Genomic DNA, 18,855 nt, shown 5'->3' with positions numbered 1-18,855 from the left:
GACAAAAAAGCAAGGCAACAAGAAGGTCAGTCAATAACAGGAAGCTACTACCCTTGCCAGGCTGGAGGAACAAAACAGTATTTTTGGAATGGTATCGTTGGAGCTAAGGGTCACTGGTGTGTATCAGATGAACCAGTGACCAAAACCACCTGCACTGGCTTTGCACTACAGTATCTACCTGTATGAATTATAACAGGAGGTCCTGGAAAGGAATGCAGATCTAACAAGCTACCACCAAATGGAAGAATTCAGGAAAATCAAAAGGAGATGCCAGTCCATACATCCCAGCAACCTCCCAGAATCCTTGCTAGACTCCATCTTGGCTGAGCGATGTAGGTGTCACCAGGAAGGACCCTGAGTCAGAGTGATAGGCCAGAGACACCCCGTAAACTAACTCAATTATCATAAAACCTGAGACATGGCAGAGCAGATCTCCTGAGTTCTCTTACCCTGCTGCTCTCCACCTGGGCGTCCCCTCCCAATAAAGTCTCTTGCTTTGGCAGCACATGTGTCTCCTCGCACAATTCACTTTTGAGTATTAGACAAGAGCCCACTCTTGGGCCCTGGATGGGGTCCCCCTTTCCTGCAGCAGGTAGATGCTGGAACTACAGTAGACTTGTCTGGTGGGAACTAGAGCCAGGGAAGAGCTATAGCTACTGTCAGGGATGCCCCACAAGGCAAAGAGAGGTGACCTAAACACAGGTTTCTCTCTTCCTCCTGGCTTCCAATATCCTGCCAGTGCCTCCCACAGGCTGAAGCCAACTTACAAAGGAGACTGGAAAATATGGCCTAGAGAGGTCAGTTCCCTGTCTTTCAGAGCAGATGATGAGGAAAGGCTTTGAGGCAAGCAGAGTCAGGAATGGTACAGACTTTGCATTTCAAACTTTGATGTTTTAACCTTAAACTAGAATGGCAAGCTAAAACTCCAACAAAATAAAAATAAAATTAGTATAACCTACTGTGATTGTACTCAAGACAAAGCATGGTACTGATTTTTTTGGATCCATCTGATTCATTTTTATCACACTGGAAATCAGAAGACCTCATGAGAAATGAAGAAACACGGAAAAGCACCCAAAAGGAGAGATGAGAATACAGAGAAAGATGGCCAGAGATGGGCAGACATTTACACAAATCCTGACTTGAGCACGCAGGGAACAAGACACCGATTAAAGAAAAAGGAGAAAAGAAAAGGGGAGAAAACTGAAATGACTAAAGGAAATCATGAGTGTGATACTGTGACTGATAATGTTAAAAAAAGAAATGAGAAGCCACAAATGAAATTACTTGGGCTAAACCTATGTCTATCAAACCAAGACTGAACACAAGTATGAGGGCTGGTAGCTAGGATAACTCACCACGTTTGGAGAGTTTCCAGGTTGGTGAACACATGTCAATTTGGGGACAGTGGTGTGCTCAGAGAGTGTGGAAGTTCTGCTCCGTTTTCCCCATACCTTGCCCTGTGTATCTCTTCTATCTGGCTGGCCCTGAGTTATATCCTTTTATAAAAAACGATGCCCTAGTAGGGAAAACGTTTCTCTGAGTTCTCTGAGCTGCTCTACAAATTAATCACGCTATATAACCTTTTGGTCAGCACAGGAGACAGCCTGGATTTGTGACAGCCTGGTTCTTTCCGAAGTATGTGATGTCAAGTTTTTAGGACTGAGCCCTCAGCCTGTGGGATCTGACACTATCTCCAGGTAGATACTGAGCTGAATTGTAGAACACCTAGCTAATGCTGAAGAATTACTTGTTGGATGTGTGGGAAAAACACCATCCCAAGTGTCAGAAATGGATGTCCAGATCTTTAATGGGGAAAACAGAGTAACACAATGAGAACTGACTATTAAAACCATGGTATATGTCAATTATATCTCAAAAAAAAAAAAAAAAAGATGGAAAATGGTGGTAGCAAAGATAGGGAGGGTTAGGAGACTAGAGATTTGAAGGGTAGAGAGTAAGCAAGCAGAAGGGTCAATTAAGTATGGGGGTAGAAAGAAATCTTTAATAAAAGAAAAGCACACTTCCCCATGGGAAATTTAAATGGATACATTTTTGAGTTACCAAATGACTTTTTAAAAAATTAATTTTTTTTATTGAAGGATAATTGCTTTACAGAATTTTCTTGTTTTCTGTCAAACCTCAACAAGAACCAGCCACAGGTATACATATATCCGCTCCCTTTTGAACCTCCCTCCTATCTCCTGCTCCAACCCACCCCTCTAGGTTGACAAGAGTCTCTGTTTGAGTTTCCTGAGACATACAGCAAATTTCTGTTGGTTATCTATTTTACATATGGTAATGTAAGTTTCCATGTCACTCTTTCCATGCATCTTACTCTTTCCTCCCCTCTCCCCATTCCATAAATCTATTCTCTATGTCTGTTTCTTCACTGCTGCCCTGTAAATAGATTCTTCAGTACCATTTTTCTAGATTCTGTATATATGTGTTAGAATATAATATTTATCTTTCTCTTTCTGACTTACTTCACTCTGTATAATAGGTTCTAGGTTCATCCACCTCATCAGAACTGACTCAAAGGCGTTCCTTTTTACGGCTGAGTAATATTACATTCTGACTTTTATTTCCTCCTCAGTCACCTTTCTTGGAGAGGTCAGAGGCACCCCACTCCAGTACTCTTGCCTGGAAAATCCCATGGACGGAGGAGTCTGGTGGGCTGCAGTCCATGGGGTCGCTGAGAGTCGGACACGACTGAGCGACTTCACTTTCACGCGTTGGAGAAGGAAATGGCAACCCACTCCAGTGTTCTTGCCTGGAGAATCCCAGGGACGGGGAAGCCTGGTGGGCTGCCGTCTATGGAGTCGTACAGAATCAGACATGACTAAAGCGACTTAGCAGCAGCAGCAGCAGCAATCACCTTTCTAAGATATGTGCAACCATATGAGATACGCTACTATTGTTGCCCCACTCTGGGTTCTTCTGATGCTTAACCGTGACTGTATGGCTGCTGACAACATGACTTATCCTTACTTCACCACCACCTCCACCACATTTAAAACTGGGATGAGACAGCAGCTGTGGGGAACTTAAGCACAATGATTGGCAGTCATGGTAGAACAAGTAGAAATCCTGGTGGCCCATTGCTGCTGGTCTTATACCCAACTTCTTCAGTGTGTGAATTAGGAACCTTGTGTATTTTTGCCACCCCCTTCAATTAATGGTAATCAATATAAAAGCTTAGCAAGTATTATAAATGTAAAATTTCCAAACTGTATAATAATCCAATAATGATATTTTATCCCCGCAGTACCTCTGGAGGAGGGGCCTCACAGTATCCCAATATTTCTGGAAAAGCAGGAACAAATTTGTGGGTAAAGATAAATAGCTACAGAGTGCATTGTACTCTCCTTCTGCAGCATCTACAAGAAAACAAAAATATATTTAATAAGTACATTATTCTTACCTGGTCATCCTGTGTCTAGAGTTTCTTCATTATTTATGCTCATTTCCATACTCTGACTATACAGAGTATACTTTGTACTCTGTAAAACTGTGGGTGACAAATAAGACACAGTGATCCTTTTAAATCTGAGTCATTTTTGAGTCATTCTCCTGATCAGACTTCTCCAACGTCAAACCACCCCCAAAATACAAAATACAAAAGTCCTTATCATGGCAAAAGGCCCTACCTGATCTGACTTCATCTCTTACCTGCCTCCCCCTGTTTATTAGGCTTCAGTCACTCATCTCTACTATTCTTTGATGACATCAAGCAAACACTTTGCATTTATTGTTCCGTCTGCTTACAATACTCTTCCTTCAACTCTCTATCCAGTTCAATACCACGTCTTTTTCTGATCTCTCTGCTCAATGTCTCCTCACAAGGAAGTCTTCCATGACTCTGCCCCAGCATTCTCTATTCTCATGACCTGCTGTATTTTTCTTTGCAGCACTTAGCACCATTTGACATTATACTATATGTATTTATTTGTTGGCTTATATTTCATCTCTTCTCAACAAAAGAAAGGACTTTATCTTATCCACTGCCATGTGACAGCACCAACAAGATAATAAATAATTTTTTAAAGAATGAAAACATAGATCTGTGCTGACAACCACTTGGAAAGAAAGCAGTACCCTATTTATACAGAATCAGAACAAACAAACCTACATCTAATGAGCCCTACTGAACAGAATTCAAGATAAAGAACCCTATTAAGGTTGACCTGAGAAAAGAACAAAAGAAAGCATCTCAAAGGAAATTTGATGACTCTTCCAAAATCATACAAACCTTCTGATTTTTACCCGTACAAAGCCACAAGGAAACCTTCTCTACCTTGATGTAGATTTAAGACAAGTAAAGAAGAAAGGAAATTATTCTGTTACTCAAATACACAGGGCCTCGGGTAACACAACAGGCTTTCCCAGCAGCATTTTATTTATTTCATAATAGATACAGTCAAATGTTCAAACTTCAAGAAACAGAGTATATTATAAAGCCAAACAGTTCTCTTTCTTTAAAGCCAATCAATCTTTATAATTTCTTATCTGTCCTGTACTGCATGAAGGCATTTTGTAAACTCAAATATAAAAGTTGTACATAGACAGGAGCCATGAATAGGTTTTGTAGATTATGAGGCTAATCTGGTTTCTGATCTCACCTTTTACCCACACCAGGGCAGGGGCACACACGTTTGGAATGAACACTGATGAAAGTGTGAGGAATAAAGAAGTGGTTTTGCCTGCTCTCACCCTCGAGGTTGAAGGTAACAAAAAAGTCTCTTATTTACTACTCTGTGATTTCATTTTCCTACTTACTGGTAAACAGTTCTTCAGGTGGAGTTACTCCAAGTAAATAGTGGAAAAACAATGCAGCACAGCGAAGATACGGGATGATGCCATTCTTCAAGGAGACCCATAAATACCAGCCAGGAATACCACACCCAATGCAGCTGAGAGGCAACAATTCCAGAAGAGAACAGAATACAAATCAGATGAACATCCAGATTGTAAATACATCCCCTTTCAAAAACACACCTCAGCATTAAATAATTTTTTATGCATTAATGTTTAAACATTAAAACAAAATATTTAATTAGCTATAGCTTCAGTCTTTAAATCTCCTAATAGTTTCTTAAAGCAAACCACAAATCTTGCATATTTTATGAGGTAGATTCTTAAGGGAAAGGACAACTTTTTTCTTTGTCCTAACCCTTGTAATGAAATGTGGAGCAAATGCATTTATCAGTAACTAACCAAAGCAGCTAAATTAGCTTAAAAAATTTAATACTTTCCTGACTTCTGTATTAAAACTGGTGATTGTCAGGGCAGTGAAACTAATAATCTATATGATACTAAAATTTTATAACACAAAGTGAGAACCTTAATGAAGACTATGAACTATATAGTTAATAACAATGTATCAATTCTGGTTCATCACCTTAACAAATGTACCACACAAATGAAAGCTGTAATGGAGAAACTGGTGATGAGAGGGAGGAAATTAAAATTATAATCAAACTTTTGGTTACTTTAAGCTACGAAGGAATCCCTGTACATTCTATGGGTTTTGACAAATTCTGTAAACCTAAAACAGCTCTAAAAAATAAAGTCTATTAACATAAAGATAAATACACATATATTTAGTACATAAACTGAAAAAAAAGTTGACTGATGAAGAAGATGAAAACAAAGAGGGAAACTTGGCAGCAGATGACGCTTGCACTTTTGGTTTTAACCTCTGTGTTGTCAATATATTTCACGTATTACTCACAACAGCCTTAAAAAAGCTTCTAAGTAGTTAAGTGTATTAACTGTATGAACTGCTTTAAAAAGACAACCTATTTTCAACTTTTTACATTTATTTAAAGTTTAACTGCTGCATCTTGTTAAAATTCTATCATCTTTTGCCTATATTCCTGTAACAGTTTATAAGAATAAAGCTGTGTCAAAACTTGTTTTCAGTCTCAGAAACAAATGAATGGGTAATTTTTATTTGTTGTTATTCCAAAAGCCTTTAACTGATTTTTAAAAACTGGTATTAAAATGGTTCAAGAGATACTGCCAAAAAGCTGAACAAAGATGTGGAATTATAAAACAATACTGAAATAGACTGGACTAATGGGCTGTTACTCACCCACTTGTATACTGAGAAACCTCTGCCAAGAAAGAAGATGCAGAACGAGCCTCTTCACTCTCTTCCTGTATTTCTGCAAGGGGGAGGCCTGAAAAAGAAATTCTGAAAGATAAATCTATGAATTTACTATTCAATTTATTAGTGAAACGTCAATTTCAGAATTCCCTGGTGGTCCAGTGGATAAGTCTACCAATGCAGGGGACACGGGTTTGATCCCTGGTGCAGGAAGATCGCACATGCCGTGGGGCAACTAGGCCCGTGCACACAACTACTGGAGCCCAAGTACCTAGAGGTCGTGCTCCACAACAAGAGAAGTCACCGCAACAAGAAGCCCATGCAGCACAACTAGAGAGTAGCCCTCCACTCGCTGCAATTAGAGAAAGTCTGTGCACAGCAATGAAGACCCAGCGCAGTTCAACATAAATAAAAATAAACAAATAACGAGTTCAGTATTTGAATATGATTTTTTGATTTGAGGTAAATTTTATAATGCAATAAAATACATAAATATTAAATGCAACACTTGATGAAGTTTGACAAATGCACACACCCATGTAACAATATCTTTTAAAATTAATCAACTATTTTTTTAAAGCAGTTTTAGGTTCACAGCAAAACTGAGTGGAAAGCACAGATTTCCCATATACCTACTGTTCCAAACACCTACAGTCTCCCCCACTATTAGCACCACTGGCACATTTGTTACAGCCTACAGTGACACATCATTATCACTCAAAGTCCACAGCTTACATTAGAGATAACTCTTGCTATTGCACATTTTATGGTGGTGGTTTAGTTTCTGTCGTGTCCGACTCTTGCGACCCCCATGGACTATAACCCTCCAGGCTCCTGTGTCTAAGGGATTCTCCAGGCAAGAATACTGGAGTCGGTTGCCATTTCCTTTTCCAGAGGATCTTTCCCACCTAGGAACTGAACCCTGGTCTTCTGCATTGCAGGCAGATTCTTTACTGACTGAGCTACCAGGGAATCCCTATACATTCTATGGGTTTTGACAAATGTATAATAGTTGTACCCACTATTATTGTATCCAGCAGAATAGTTTCATTACCCTGAAAGCCTTCTGCACACTGCCTATTCACCTTTCTCTCTCCTAACCCTTGCCAATCCCCACTGGCCATTTTACTAACTCATAGTTTTGCATTTTCCATAATGTCATATAGTTGGAATCATACAATATGTAGCCTTTTCAAATATGCTTCTTTCACTTAGTTGTATACACTTAAGATTCCTCCATGTCCTTTCATTGCTTAATAGCTCATTTCTTTTTAGAACTGAAGAATATTCCATTGTTTGGATGTACCACAGTTTATTTATCCATTCACAAGGACATATGGGTTGCTTCCAAGTTTTGGCAATTATGAATAAAGCTGCTATACACACGTGTGTGCAGGTTTAGTGTGGACCTAAGTTTTCAGTTCATTTGGGTAGGTATCAAGGAGTGTGACTGCTGGACTGCATGGTAGGAGTATGATAGTTTTGTAAGAAACTGCCAAGTAGTATCTCAAAGTGGCATTGATTTTATTCCTGCCAGCAAAGAATGAGAGTTCCTGTTGTTCTACATACTTGCCAATATGCAAATGCTGTCAGTGTTTTGGATTTTTCCCATTCTAATGAATGTATACTGTTATCTTGCTTCTGTCTTAATTTGTAATTCTCTAATGACACCTTACATCTATGGGGTCACACAGAGTCGGACACGACTGAAGTGACTTAGCAATGACACCTGATACTGAACATCTTTTCATATGCTTATTTGCCATCGGGATATCTTCATTGGCAAGGTGTCTGTTCAGGTCTTTTGTCCATTTTCAATGTTTTCTTACCATTGAATCTTAGTCCTTCTTTTCTTTCAATGTTTTCTTACCACTGAATCTTAGTCCTTCGTATATTCAGGATAACAGTTCTTTATCAGATGCATCTTTTGCAAATATGTTTAACCAGTTTGTGGCTTATCTTCTAATTCTCTTGATAATCATCTTTTGCAAAGCAGAAGTTCTGAATTGTAAGAAGTCCAGCTTATCAATTATTTCTTTCATGGATCGTACCTTTGCTGTTGTACCTAAAAAGTCATTGTATCCTCAAAATCACCTAGATTTTCTCCTATGTTATCTTCTAAGAGTTTTACAGTTTTGTATTTTACATGCAGGTCTAAAATCCATTTCTAGTTAATTTTTGGGAAATGTGTAAGATCTGTGTCTGTGTCTTACATGTGGGTATTTGGTTGTTCTAGCACCATTTGTTGAAAAGACTGTCTTTCCTCCATTTGTCTTCACTCCTTTGTCAAAGATTAGTTGATTATATTTATGTAGGTGTATTTTGGGCTCTGTTTTGTTCCACTGATTCATTTATCTGTTCTTTCACTAATACTACACTGTCTTTATTCCTACAGCTTTCCAGCAAATCTTAAAGTCAGCTAGTATCAGTCCTCTGACTTTGTTCTTCTCTTTCAATACTGACTTGGCTATTCTGAGTCTTCTGCCTCACCAAATAAACTTATAATTAGTTTGCTGATAATCAAAGAACAACTGGCAGGGATTCTGACTGGGAGATTATTTGGTTCATATTTAATTTTTCCGAATTTACTTTTGTGTATCTTCCTTCTTATACTGAAAATTCAGTTCCCAATGGCATTAACACAATCACTTACTTGATTTAAAAATTACCTAATTTCAAAATAATATTAGTACCACTGCTACTGCTACTGCTAAGTCACTTCAGTCGTGTCCGACTCTGTGTGACCCCATAGACGGAAGCCCACTAGGCTCCCCCGTCCCTGGGATTCTCCAGGCAAGAACACTGGAGTGGGTTGCCATTTCCTTCTCCAATGTGTGAAAGTAAAAAGTGAAAGTGAAGTCGCTCAGTCGTGTCCGACCCTTAGCGACCCCATGGACTGCAGCCTACCAGGCTCCTCCATCCATGGGATCCTCCAGGCAAGAGTACTGGAGTGGCTTGCCATTGCCTTCTCCGATTAGTACCACTGATACTACTAATTGAGTTCAAATTAAGATTTTTTTTTTTAGTTCCTCCATTATCAGAATACATCCTACTAGGAAAGTACAGTTGAAATACTGTTTTTTAAAGTCACTAAGCAATTTTTTTCTCAATATATTTCTTAGGTTCATTTGTTGTTTTCAACTGTCAAAAAATTATTTTTGCCATTCAGAATTTTTTTTAAGTATAATTAGAGTTCTAATATCAACTACATTAAAAAAAATTCATGAGAGCCTTTGCATAAATTCTTGTACTCTTAACAGTACCAGAGGTAACTGTTTTTCATTTTCCATTTATACTTCTGTCATTTCATTTAAAAAGAGCAAATATGAATATATGTAAGCATATATATGCATAAATACACATAAAATATCTTATACAAAGGGATTATAATTTCTGCTCTGTACCCTACTTTTTTTCACTTAATATCCTAGAGCTCACTTCTTCAGTAGATCTTATTTATTCCATTTTATAGCTGTACATCATTCTAATAATATGGGTACACCATAGGTTATTCAACCAATCACCCAGTTTTTTGTTATTCCAAATAATGCTACAATGAATAATCTTGTGCTTATATTCTTTCATATTTCTGCCAGTAGAGCTTTGGGGTAGATTCTTAGAAGTGGGACTGGTGGGTAAAAAGGTAGATGTGTATTTAATTTTGCGAGATACTGTTCTAAGATCACTTTAATTATCTGTCCTCTATATTATTTGAACTTTCAGTAGCCATTATTGACCAATGATACTCAAAACCCAATTCTGCTTTCTATTAAGAGCGGAATCTAAAAGGACAACTGTATCACAATTCCATGATGTTATATTACCCATGTATCTTCAAACAAGGATATATATATTTTTTCATCCAAAAAATATTCATTGAGTTCTTATTGGGTGTAACAAAAGTTGCCAAACATGTGAAGCTTATGAAGGAATATTCTGAAATTTGAATGTTCCCTATTCAAGAAGCTTACAGTAGGGATGCAGGAGAAGCAGGGAAAGGAGTGGAACAGCAGTAAGATATAACTATAAAATAAGACACCATGTGATAAATGCTATAAAATGAACCAAGTACTATTATTCCAGCTGGAGGAATGGACTGTGAAGAAAGCTGATCGCCGAAGAATCGATGCTTTTGAACTGTGGTGCTGGAGAAGACTCTTGAGAGTCCCTTATACTGCAAGGAGATCCAACCAGTCCATTCTGAAGGAGATCAATCCTGGATGTTCTTTGGAGGGACGGATGCTAAAGCTGAAACTGCAATAATTTGGCCACCTCATGCGACGAGCTGACTCACTGGAAAAGACTCTGATGCTGGGAAAGGTTGGGGGCGGGAGGAGAAGGGGACGACGGAGAATGAGATGGCTGGATGGCATCACCGACTCTGTGGACATGAGTTTGAGTGTACTCCGGGAGTTGGTGATGGACAGGGAGGCCTGGCGTGCTGTGATTCATGGGGTCGCGGAGAGTCGGACACGACTGAGCGACTGAACTGAACTGAACTGAACTATCAAAAGGCTCAGAGTATTTAGGCAGGGACAAACACTGGAGAGACTAATCTCCAACCCTGACCTTGAGGAATCTGAAAAAAAAAAAAAGGAGCGGGAAAAGCAGATCCAAATGGCCTCCCTTTGTACCTAGAGAGTAGCTGCAAGGGAGAGAATCAAGTGGTTTAGCTAATTATTCCTGTCACAGTTCTACCTTTCCCTTTAAACAGAATCTGAAAAGAAACAAATGAATGATCACTCAATAAGAGACATAATACAGAATGGTTAACCACAAGCATAATTAATTTTCCCAGTAAATCACGGGCAAATGTTATTTACAATTAACGATTGATGGGAGCTTTACCTGTGTCTATAGTAAGAAGTATCTGAAGCATGTGTGCCATGGTGATCAAATGGAAGAGATAAAGGTGGTTATAGGAAGAGCTAACTGGTGAAGGCTGCAGATCAACAGCATCATCCCAGTACAAGGATGGGAATGCTAACACAGTACCCACCTATGAGAGAAAATCGACATCAACATGGGTAGCAAAAGGACCAACACAAGTTAATCTCATAACTAAATGTAAAGAATACAAGATCCTGCACCGTGTGTGTTTTTAAATAACCACGATATTTTTCCTAATTATTCAACAGGATATTTTAGAATATAATATACCATAAACAGAGGATAAAAGCCATCATCAAACAGATTTATCCCTTTGCTGGGTTTACTTATTCTAGTTCTAGGTAATGGTCTCAACCCTGTGGTTTTAGGGGATTCAACATTACAACCATTTGGGGAGCTCTTAAAATAACATTGATACATAGGCCCCACCCTAGTCCAACCAAATCATAATATTGGGGGTAAGGTCCAGTTACCAGCATTCCTTTCAAGATTCCCATGAGAGATTTCAAAAGACAGTGGTGACAACCACAGGGTAGAGGATACTGGCTATCCTTGCATCCACAAAGTCCATGATCCTAACCTTACCACAGCTCTCTAGAAAGCTTGTCTTGAAGGAATGAAATCGTCACAGAGATGGAAAAACTGTACAAGAAATTCACAAAACAGTTGTCACTAACCATAGGTGTTTTGGGAAACACCTAGATGCGCCCATGGCCTGGTCCATATCATGAATAATTAACAATTTTAAGACAGCTCACACCATTATTCACTGCTTATAATGTAAACAAGTTGAGAAAAAGGGGAAGGGGGAAAACATATGATTAGAAAAAGTCTGCCTGTATAGACACTAACTAAATATAATCAACTAGACTACAATCTATTACAAAGTAAAGGGTAAATGTGGTTTCATCTTTAAAGTGATTTTGATGGTCTCAATCAAATCTGTATCTATTTGTAAAGGGAATGGAAAAAAGAGACTAAACTTTCAAGATCAGTATTTATAATCTTGAACAAAGAGCATAAATTTGAATGAGGAAAACACTTATAAACTTGAGTGACTTAAAAAGAAAATTTACTGAACACTTACCAAAACATGAAATAGATCTATGGATAGAAGGCAAGGTGTAGCTTCTGATTGCAGGTTAGGAAGAACAACTAAAAAACAAACAAACAAAAAACCTTAGTGTAATTCAGCCAGTAATACAGCAATGCAGTTAAATGTACTAGCATCTAAAACAAAACTTTTACAGGGTTATAATACACGAACTGATAAACTGGTCCATCGCACCTTTAAGACACGGGAACCATAACTAAAGATAAACTGAGAAAAGGCTCTAAAAAGCTCTGGATGCAATTTAATGGTTGAAAGATAAGATATAGGAGGAAAGGGTAAATAAGCTAGGATGACTGAAATAATAAATCGTTCGATAAGTATCACACTTGCTGAATGAAAAAGAATTACTTTTAAGCAATGTTCTCTACCACTTCCTACCTCCAACTACACATTTCTAAATATTCTGTGATACACGAAATACATGAACAAGTTTGGGGTTGGGGAGCAGGGAGAGCATGCAAATCGGTGTAAGTGAAAAGAGAATGGAGACAAACCTCCTGAACAAAACTAGACAACTGATAAGTGGAAGGAAATGCAGACAGCTCAAAAACTTTGCCTTTCTGATTTTGATCAGTCTCTAAATTCATAAGTCAGGGAAACAGTGATAAGGAAGTGAAATCAATAATTCAAAACAATAAGTGTTTATACATACATAACCGTGAGAATTAATTATATTTAAATAAAGCTATCATTTGGTTAAAATGAGGGAGAGAAGATTCTTTTCAGACTAGGTCAATTTCTTAACCCCAAATCCAAGATTCTGAACAAAAAACATAAAAGTTAAGAGCATGGGCTTTGGAGTCAGACAGAAATGGGGTCCAATACTTCCTATGACTATCTGTCACAGGCAAGTTGACTTCTCTAAGTCTCCAGTGTATACAGGATTGTTGGGAGGTTTGTTAACTTGTACATTCAAAGTACTTAACCTGAGTGTGGCATACAGTAACCACTATAAACACTATTAATACTGGCTCTATAAAATAAACTAAAGTGAATACAGGGCTCTGCTGTTAACTAGCTATGTGTTCTTTTTCAGTAATATTTTCAATACATTAGTCAACATGTTCATGACACAACCAACACTACCTACCTTATTTTCTTCTCAGTGCTAAAATATTTTGCTCCCAGGACATTTTAATAACTCCTAATTCCTTGCCCTGATTTTATTATCTTTTCAGTCAGTAGAATACTCTGTCATCAAATTTTGCTTACAGGCAGTTGTGAAACTTTTTTGTTCCCAGATGCTAAATGTATTTATTTAAAAAATTCTCTGAAATCAAGTTCATTTTTGGCATGCATATTTTCTTCCATTGGTAAAATCTTTCATTTATGCTAAATTAAATATCTCAGGGAAACTTAAGTGATATAGTAGGAGAAGCATAGGTTTTATGGTCAAGCTTGGGTTCAAACACTAGTTCTGCCTTTTACTGGTTTTATGACCTTGGTCAAGTCACAGAAGTTCTCTGTGCCTCAGCTTCTTTATCTGTAAATTGGGGAAATGATAATTTCCTTGAAGAATGGTAGTTAGAAGACATGATTATATAAAAAGATCCTTGTATAATGTACAAGCATCATTGTACAATGCCTGGCACACACATGGCAATGAACATTGTATGTCCTATTACTATTGGAGTATCAACATGTTAAAACTATATTCATCATCTTTCACATAAAACACTCTCTATTGTGGACTTCCATATTTCTTTCAATAGTCTAGTTATTCATTTTAATTCAAAACCTTGTTTCTACCCTTCCCAATTGCCTCCCTAATTTGTGCTACTATGTGTGTGTGTTAAGTCGCTTCAGTTGTGCCTGACTCTTTGTGACCCTTTGGACTGTAGCCTGCCAGTTTCCTCTGTCTGTGGGATTCTCAAGGGAAGAATACTGGAATGGGTTGCCATGCCCTCCTCCAGTATGCTACTATATACAGATACATATGTTACTTCTAATTTTTCCTTTTCCCAACCCAATCTATACAATATCTAGCCTTAGAATAATATTGTTCAAAATATTTCAAAAATCCCCAATAACCTAAAGTTCAAACTTCTCACTGGGGCATTTAAGACCTCTTTTTATCAAAACAACTTCATGTTTCTCTATCTATAGCTGCCACTATTCCTATCAAACCTGTCTATTTGAACTTACCACATGCTTTCCTACACCCTCAATCTCTGTTAAAATTGTGCTCCTGGCTTGGAATGCTATCTCTGTTTCTCTCAATGTATCTTTATATACCCTGTTAGAGCAAAAAAACAGCAGAGCCCCCAGAGTGATCTCTTTCTGTCTCAATTCGTGAAGCACATATTTTTACCATACATCCAGCATTTGTCTATTTTATAGTGTGAGTTTTCACAGAGGTTCTGCTTCTTTAATTCAATCATGAGTATTACAATGGCAGGGACCACATCTTGTACCTCTGCATAGAGTTTACAGCCCTAACACCTTGCAAATAAAGATATTCTCGCTAATAAATTTTCACATGACAAACTTTTACATAAAGGCACAAAGATATATTACAGAGCAAAAGAACATCAAGTTTATTAGTTACTGTCAATTAGACATTCCGTTCCGTTCCGTTCAGTCGCTCAGTCGTGTCCGACTCTTTGCGACCCCATGGACTGTAGCCTACCAGGCTTCTCCGTCCATGGGATTCTCCAGGCAAGAATACTGGAGTGGGTTACCATTTCCTTCTCCAGGGGATCTTCCCGACCCAGGGATCGAACCCGGGTCTCCCGCATTGGAGGCAGACGCTTTAACCTCTGAGCCACCAGGGAAGCAGTTTCTGCCATCTGTGATGATGTTAGTCTCCTTGCTTGGTATTTATTTTGAGGTGTTTTAAACATTGAGATGGTTAGATAGCATTCACCAACTCAACAGACATGAATTTGAGCAACCTCTGGGAGATAGTGAAGGCATGTGGAAACCTGGCAGGTTGCAGTCCATGGGACATGGACAAAGAGTTGGACATGATCTAGTGACTGAACAACAATCAACAAATATTACAAATCCCATAATCTGTGATGAATGTAAAAGCAAGAAGACTATTTGGCAGTGTTGGTAAAACAAGGTATCCAAATTATAACTGAAATGAAAAGAGGTAACAAAAATTAAAAACAAGCGAAACCAAAATACTACTATTCAAATAGATTAAACTGTTAACAATAGGAAAAGATCCTAAGAACGAGAAGCATGTGTAATATGTGAAAAATTCTGTGCCTTTGCAACTGATCAGTAAGAAAAAAAGTAAATGAAAAAAGAAAAAAAAATTAAGTGTGTAGTTAGGGAATAGCATTAATGTTAGATTACTATCAGCATGAGGTTAATTCAGGAGATAGCTGGAAATTAACTGGAAAATATAAAAGGTTAGCACGGTGGAAGTTCTAATGAAACTTAGGTGACAGCTTTGAATGGAGCCATGGAACCCCCATGTCATTAGTGACAGAAAGCTGCCCAGTAAATGCTCCCTAAGAAGTTTGTGAGACTCAACAAGGAGGAAGGTGACCTGTTTCAACAGACTTTCAGGATAAAATAGCTGGTCAACTTGGGGAAACAAAGTCTGTTTTCTAGCTAGAAAAAATTATGCATTCTTTTAAACCTTAAAAAGAGTGAATGGAAAGGGAGGAGGGAGGTGGGAGGGGGGTTCAAGAGGGGGAACTTATGTAAACCCGGGGCGAATTCATGTCAATATATGGCAAAACCAACCAATATAATATTGTAAAATAATTTGCCTCCAATAAAAAATAAATTAATTACTTAAAAAAAAAAAAGAGTGAATGGTTCTCTTATTTGGTAGAAACACACCAAGGAATCGTAAGCTTAAACCTCTTTACCGGTGACATAGTTAATTTTTGAATAAAAAGACATAAAGAGGGTTATTTAAGCTTGACCTATTTTAGATGCAAAGGACCTTCTGTGGTGCAAATACCTAAATGGAAATGCAGATAATCAAAATGAAAGTCAAATCATTCTACTATACATAACCTCTAATTTTTCTTTTTATTTTCACAGTGAGACCATCACATGAGCTTAGCTAATTTCTAGCTTATTAGAATCTAAAAAGAAAAAACAAACAAACAAACCCAACTCAGCTGATGTAGCCTGTCTCTCAAAGAAAAAGGCATGCATAGACCCACAGTCTGAGATTACCATAATTAGCACTTTTATCATTTTTATATGACTTTGATACACACCGGAAAAATGACATTTTTAAATGACCTATCCACATTACTGCTCCCTTTTCTAGCCAGACTGAGATACTAGTGATTAATACTAAGGATGTTAGTGATTGTGGATGTTGGTGCAAAAAGCCCTTGGGTGGGTATAAGGGATACAAGTTGACAACATTTGGAAAACACTTGGTTTTAAAAATTAGATTGCAGGTATTAGAGGGCAACCATGTATTTTGTTTTCTTTTTGTTTTTTCTTTTGTAAGGTTGCGGTAATGAGTGTCTGACATTAGTGTAGTGTGTTGTTTCCTAATACACTGCCAGAAATGCAATGGGAAAAAGACATGCAAATAACATAATAATTCAGAAAAGATTATACCTGATAGAAGACGAATCAGATGTTTCTGTATCAGGACCTGAGAACAGGTAATCCTTTGTGCAATGGCAAACTGCATTAATGCTTTCAGACCATTATGCTAAATTGTAAGAGAAGGGAAGATAAAAAAGATAAGTGAAGATGAAAGACCTAAGTCATTCACTGTATAAACCAATCCCACTCTGTAAGAACTAGTGTAGACTTACTATATACATTACTGCAAATTTAGTTACAATATTTTTAATACTTCTAAAAAGTTTTATCACCTCACTGAATTCTGTAATAGATTTTCCCATGACAAAGAAGTATTAAAGATACAATCATCTCAATCTAAGTACTCATTTCCCCCAGAGTCATTCTCTTAAATGTCTAGCCTACATCATTCTATTCAGGCCTGTGCAAATACATGTCTTTGTAGAAATTCTAAAATGATGGCAGAAAATCACTGAATTCAGGGAACAAATCTTCTGCTTCCCAGATGGAAGGATGGGAACTCTAGGGAAGCACGTGGTGGACTCCAAGTCCCCTAGGCCAGCTGTCAGAAAATAAGAGGAAAATGGCTAGGTGAGTGGTCCAGGGAATCCTCAGTTGCCCAGTTTGTTTTCACAGGGCTACTGAGCATACTTCTTAAGTACTGTTTGCAGGGTCCCCAAAGTTATAAGGCTTAGGCCTGAGGCAGGAGTATAGTTACAAAGAATCAGAATCTGCCTGTGAAGGAGTCATGGCTTAGTTTTATTCTGGAGTTCAGTATGAAGATTCATCTGAGTTAAGCCAGCATTACTACTTAATGTTACATGATGATGCAAAATTAGTGAGAAGGAAAATATAGGAGACATTAGGGTTCTGATTTGGAAATAAATGGAGAGGGAGATAAAAAGTAACCAAGTATTACTAGAAATCTTTCTGTGAATTACATTTAACCATCAAGACTGAATAAACTCTCCAAAGTGTATATAATGTTGGCCTTTCCGTCTCCTATGAGTTTGAAGTAGCTTTAAAAAAACCAAAACAGAATTCTACTTTTACAGAAAAAGAAGTGAATAAAGATTTTTTAAAATGGTAAATGTACTGAGGACTCCCTAAAAAAATACACCATGTGTACCCTGTTGGACTACATACCTGTCTATTCTGAAGTGCTCCAAACAAAGGTTTTCCTTCGTCTCCCAATAGGTTTTCTCAAAGAGTAAGAAAAAGAAAAATAATAAATTTTGAATACTGCTACAACTGTATACTTGGTTTCTGTCTATCAGATGTTCTTTAATTATATTTTTGACCAAATTTTCCCCTTCAAAATTTCATGTTTAAGTCTATGCCAAGATTTCCACATTTTTGAGCGATAGATAGGACACTGCAGAGGCAATGTAGATCATGGACAAACTGTTTTCATAAATAATAAAGCCCCTGGAACAATCTATAAAGAACACTCAGGAAAAACAAAGCATTCTGCTTCATTTATCCTCCTTTTAACATCTCTTCTATGCAAAAAGAAAAATCAATTTTAATTGAAGTATAGTTGACTTACAATATTATATTAGTTTCAGGTTTATAGTAATTGGATGCTTTTATAGATTATATGCCATATAAAGTTATTATAAAATATATATATTCCTGTGCTTCATATTACTTCCTTTTAACTTTAAATATACTTCCTTGTAAGTATTATATTACTTCCTTATAATAATGTTATACCTAGTAGTCTTTACCTCTTAATCTCCTTCACCTATTTTGCTCCTACCCCTACCGCTCTCCCCTCTGGTAACCAACAGGTTTGTCCTTTGTGAGTCTGTTTCACTACATTGGTTCATTTGTTTCATATTTTAGATAGCACATATAAATGAAAACATACAGTATTTGTCTTTCTCTGCAAAAAAAATTAATTTTTAAAATATAGTTGCAACCTATTTTGTTAAAACAATACATAAAACAAATGTAAGTAGCTTTATTGTTCTTTTAAGTACTATTAAAAAAGAATTAGATTTATAGAATAGAACAAGGTGAAGTTGAAAATACAAAAAACCCATGAGCTCAGAAATATATTTTGCTTTGTTATCTAGGGTATTTATTACTGAATCACTCTTATTTTCACTGATCTTTGGCAGCAAACACATCTATGAGGCTGAAAGGCTTATTTCCTATTTTCCTTTTCCATTTTTGAATGGACAGCAATAAAAGACCCTCCGTTTTGATTCCTCAACTA

At 37.3% G+C, this 18,855-nt stretch overlaps 1 protein-coding gene across 1 annotated transcript in view; it reads right to left on the bottom strand.

The window, feature by feature from the left end:
* UBR1 (ubiquitin protein ligase E3 component n-recognin 1) overlaps positions 1 to 18,855 on the bottom strand; it is a 150,255-nt gene that overhangs the window by 27,332 nt on the left and 104,068 nt on the right. The window contains exons 36-42 of the mRNA XM_055435348.2: positions 17,778 to 17,833; positions 16,662 to 16,758; positions 12,090 to 12,157; positions 10,961 to 11,111; positions 6,098 to 6,185; positions 4,780 to 4,913; positions 3,272 to 3,380 (exon numbers count right to left, since the gene is read on the bottom strand). Of these exons, the coding sequence (XP_055291323.2) occupies positions 3,272 to 3,380; positions 4,780 to 4,913; positions 6,098 to 6,185; positions 10,961 to 11,111; positions 12,090 to 12,157; positions 16,662 to 16,758; positions 17,778 to 17,833 (703 nt within the window). The remainder of the gene's footprint in view (positions 1 to 3,271; positions 3,381 to 4,779; positions 4,914 to 6,097; positions 6,186 to 10,960; positions 11,112 to 12,089; positions 12,158 to 16,661; positions 16,759 to 17,777; positions 17,834 to 18,855) is intronic.

This window comes from Moschus berezovskii, chromosome 9, assembly GCF_049115385.1.
Source record: "Moschus berezovskii isolate FMDL1 chromosome 9, NW_MosBer_1.0, whole genome shotgun sequence".
Taxonomy (NCBI): Eukaryota; Metazoa; Chordata; class Mammalia; order Artiodactyla; family Moschidae; genus Moschus; species Moschus berezovskii.
Note: the sequence above shows the minus strand (reverse complement) of the source record. Positions and strands in the feature narration are given on the sequence as shown.